General features: G+C 41.2%; 1 protein-coding gene across 1 annotated transcript in view; it reads right to left on the bottom strand.

Annotated features, from left to right (window-relative positions):
• FREM1 (FRAS1 related extracellular matrix 1) overlaps positions 1–4,848 on the bottom strand; it is a 169,140-nt gene that overhangs the window by 130,378 nt on the left and 33,914 nt on the right. Inside the window, 1 exon segment of the mRNA XM_019664409.1 lies at positions 265–566. Coding sequence (XP_019519954.1) covers positions 265–566 — 302 coding nt within the window.

Raw genomic sequence — 4,848 nt, 5'->3', positions numbered from 1 at the left:
GCTGCTGGGTGTATGCTCGGCTGTTATGCGATTTTGCTGTTATGCGATTTTACCACACTCGCAAAATCGCACACAGCCGACCATATAACAAACTCTGTATTTTGAGTGGAAATGTTAGGGGGTCGTCTTATATGCCGAGTCGTCTTATACGCCGGCAAATACGGTAATATTAAGTCAAACTCTTGGTCCTAGCGGAAGATGACCACTGTCAGACATTTTCATCAGTTTTAGTAACACCCAAGTAAGTATTAAATCATATCATACGAGACTCAGGGAAAAACATGTGTGGCTGATCTCCCCGTGGTTCTTCTGGCCGTGGCTCCACCACCACCATCCGGCCGTGGGCTGGCAGCCGAGTTCCCACAGGGTCCAGTTTGACTGTACACTCCAGGTGAGCTGTCCGATCGTAGTCAAATCTAAGCAGGTTCTTATCAATGGCTTGGGACAGGCCATAAAATTCAGACACCTCCAGTACATTGTTACTCGTGCGGATGATGTTACAGTCTGGCTCCAGAAGATAAACCCGCAGGATGAAGGTTTCCATGAAGGTGTCTGTCTCAGTAAATCTGGCAGGAGAACAGAACAAAGGCAATACTTATTGGCGTGCAGGTACTTTTGACACCTGTGTGCTTGGACTGAAGCTTAAAGACTGGCCTTTGCAGGGGGCGCCGGTTAGCTCAGGAGGTTAGAGCGCAGGCTCATAACACCAAGGTTGCCAGTTCAATTCCCACATGGGTCAAGGAGCTGCGCCCTCCACAACTAGATTGAAGACAACTACTTGACTTGGAGCTGATGGGTCCTGGAAAAACACACTGTTCCCCAATAAAATTTCTTTTAAAAAAAAAAAAGACTGGCCTTCACAAAATCTGGTTATTGGGTAGAGTTTGGATTTTATTTCATACTCTGTTCCCAATCTCTCTGTTCTTTTTCTTTCTCATCTTGCTGTCAACCGCTTTCTCTGCCGCTTTCATCTCCTATGACCTTTCTTTCAGTACCTGCTCTCAAGCCCGTCACTCATACTGACATTTAATGATTGCTATGAGCTCAGAGTCTCACTTCTAGCACATATCAAATTTAAGAGTATGAAGCTTGTATACTTTATGGGCTGAGTTTTCATTCAGGAGTGAAAGGGAGAGGAGTTTCTGAAGCATTGAGGCCTTTCTATTCTTCAAAAATGCCATTACAAGCACAGTTTTTACAGCCTAGTTTGGGTTCCCAGTTTAGTGCTTGGCATGTGAAAGGTACTCAATGATTGTTACTTCCATTCCTTCCGATACTTTAGTGACTATGTTCTTCAGGTATTTGCAGGGAGAAAATGAATGAGGGATGGGCGTGCATCCATAATGCAGCTCTTAATTGATGTGCTTTTATTATGGCCCAGGCTAATGCTAAACTATTTACAAAGAGTGTCTCGGGCCGGCCGAGTGGCGCGATGGTTAAGAACTCGCTTGGGATGCCAGAGGGCCCCGGTTCGGATCCCACATATGAGGGCCAGTGACACTGCCCTCNAAAAAAAAAAAAAAAAACTAGAAGAAATTATGGGTGAATAGTCATTTAGCCACGTGATGAGAATGGATTTGTACAAGCATAAAAATAATTTTTAAAAGATAGAAATTTTTAAATATAGTATAAATTCAATTCCATAAAACAATATGTGCATGTCTCCCCACTGTATTTCTGTCTAAAAATGGTTGAAATACAGCTAGTTTTATTTTATTATTTCGCTGTTTTTAAAAAAATATTCTCTGCAGTGAGCATACTACTTTTATATTCATAAGAGAACCTGTTGTATGACATGTCAAATTGACTATGGAATAGCTAATTAGTTAATAGTTAATTCTGTATAAAACAAGAAGGTCATTTGAAGGGGTAAACGCTCAGTAAAACTGATTTGAAAATATAAACAAAGCCCTACCTCAATATAGAGAGGAAAAAGAAGAAAAATCAATCAAGAAAAAAATGCTCTAATGTTTTTAATGGAGACAAGAAAGCATTAAAAGCGAAAGGAGTATCATGTCAAAACAAACAGAAGGTATCTACTAGTAGTTAGGAGACAGAGTTTTGTCTTGGCTCAGCCATAAAACAACCATGTAATATATGGGCAAGGAATGCAATTTCTCTGGCCACCACTGTTGCATTAAATAAACCCGTTATTTCTAAACCTAGCTAAAGATCAGTTTCTTACCGGGTGGCTTTTTAACTAACAAAATATGGGTAGTGCTTACTATGTGCCAGGTTTTGTGTGAAGTGCTTTATAAGTATTATTTCATTTAATACTCTCAATTACTCTAAAAAGTAGGTAATATTATTCCCATTTTAAGATTAAAGAAATGAAGAACAAAGTTCAAAGTCACCCAGCTAGTTAAGTAAACATTTGAACCCAGGCGATCTGGGCCCAGTGATCTTAACTATTAAACGTTAGGCTCAAATCTATCCTTTAAGAGCTCTCTAAGTAACTTGCCCGATCAATCTGACAGACTACCTCAAAGTCTTTCTCCAAATCTCAATTCTAAATTTTTATGATCCTCTTTTATCATCTCCTTATTATTCCATGTCTTATCAATTTCTTGGGGGTAGCATTGTTCAATAATTGTGTCTCAGGAGAAATCCTAGTGAGAAGTCAGACTGTGAAAGGTGGAGGTTTTTCACAAAGGTCTTCTTGGATCGTTGCATATCAGCACAAAATCCAAGTTGTTTCAGTTTCCCAGCTGCCCAATTAAATTATAGAATATGGACATAAATCAGTAGAAAAGCATATTAAATATTTCGTACAAATTGATTCCACTTTATACCATCATTTCAATGTGGAGAGATCAAGAAGAAAGAACAGGAGAATATAAAAGAAATTGGAAGATGGAGGACTTTGGGGGCCTGTCTCCTTGATGACACAGCCCTCCATCTCAAAGGCTGGAAGAGTGGAAAGTATATAATCTGCTGCTACCATAAAATTGGGACTGAAGTCCCCTCCCTCCCAGTTTCCTGGCCTTGCAGAGTAGGTATGGGGATCCCCTGATTTCCTCTAACAGGTGAAAAGTAGTTCTAATAAAGAAGGCGGAAATGAGGCATCAAAGAGAAGATCAAATGACAAGCTAAAGAGTAAGGAAGAGGAGGAGTGAAGAAGGGTAGCATGTAACCAGCCCGAGTCCAGACAGAAGAGAGCCAAGTGGTTTCATCTGGTACACAGTCACCCCAGCGACTTATCCTGATATTATACACAGAAGCTACTGCTTTAAGCACTTACTGGCAGACTAAACAAGCCTGCAGCTCTAATGAGTCACTGCACTGGGGGGTTCCAGCCACAATGCCCAGGAACTCCCCCCGGCATGGGAGCCAACATGAGCACCCCCATGGAACTGGCCTTCGCTGTGGATCAGCTGGGAGACATAGACACATAACCCCAAACTCTACCTTGTATACGACCTTACTCCTGCTGTCCGTGAGGTCCAGTCGGATGGAGATATAATCAATGTTAGGAGAAGGGGGCTCCATATGCTGATATCGAAGCCCCATCAGCAGGAACTCCTCACAGCTCACTTTGAGACTTCCTATGTTCTTCAGTCCCGGGGTACAGCTTCCACCTGGGCACTTGAGTTCTGTTTCCAGTTCTAGAATGAATTATGATAGTCACTTGAACATAACGGTTGCAAAATTTAAAAGCCAGTCCTCCCTCCCATGGGTACTTATTCCCTCTCACTGCCCCAAGAATACTCATGTGTACCCTCCAATCATTCACTCAGTGGGTTGTCATTATTCTAAAAACCTGTGGCATCTTTTACTGAAAAGAACAGTTGACCAGTCGTCTCATGAGATGTAACTAGAAGTTACACAGAGAAAAAAATAATAAAATGCATTTTCTGGTGCTTGAACGTTTCTGACAGATAGGCCAGTGGCTCGCTGTAAGCCTTCGATAGTCAAGCTCCAGTCTGATTTTGCAGCATCCACCTCCGTGACTCCACCACGCAATTTCTCTCTACTAGACCCTTCTACTCACTGACATTTTCTCCCCATTGTGCTTGTCACACCCTTGAGTCCTGCATATCTTTCCAGGCCCACTTAGTCTTTTTACTAAACCTTCCCTTAAACATTCTTTGGCCAACTGCTCTCTCCCACTTTAAACCATAGCTTTTTATGTCTCTCCCAACTGCATTTTCACTCTTGCAGGGTGTATGATACACATAAGCCACTTATTTTTCAAATGGCCTTTTGTTTAGTTCCCTGAGGCAGAAAATGGATATTCTTCTTCTTAACCAGATGGCTGTGAAGACTGAATGAGATGACTTATGTGCCAGCATGTCTTTAACTGTAAATAGCTATCCAGATTCAAGGTATTTCTATAAGTATGATTATCCCTCATAATTTCTTGGTTCTCCCATATAAGAGTTGCCCAAAATATATTGATTGAATAAATAACAGAAAGAAAATTAACTATCAACTGTTCTTGATTTAAACCATGGCTGCTGTTCTACCAGCTCTACCTCAAATCTGCCCATAATCTAATAATGCTTCATAAATACACCAACTACTTCTACTACAGCTGCCATTTTTGCTATCACTAATAACAGATGACAATTCTTGAGCACTTCCTATGAGCCAAATTGTGGAAATCATTTGTGCATGTGGTCTCTCTCATACACTCTATCCTTATACAAGCCTGTGGAGCAGCTACTATCCTTGCCCATTTCACAGAGGCTTAGGCAGGTTAAGTAACTTGCCTAAAAGCACAGGAAATAAATAGCAGAGGCAGTTTTCAAGCCCGGATCTTTAATGATTTCCAAGTCCATACTCTGAAAAACTAACCTACATTTTTCAACCAGCTACAAGTACCGTATTTGCCGGCGTATAAGACGA

Source organism: Hipposideros armiger, unplaced genomic scaffold (genome assembly GCF_001890085.2).
Source record: "Hipposideros armiger isolate ML-2016 unplaced genomic scaffold, ASM189008v1 scaffold_422, whole genome shotgun sequence".
Lineage (NCBI taxonomy): Eukaryota > Metazoa > Chordata > Mammalia > Chiroptera > Hipposideridae > Hipposideros > Hipposideros armiger.
The sequence above is the reverse complement of the archived record's forward strand: the minus strand, read 5'-3'. Positions and strand labels throughout refer to the sequence as shown.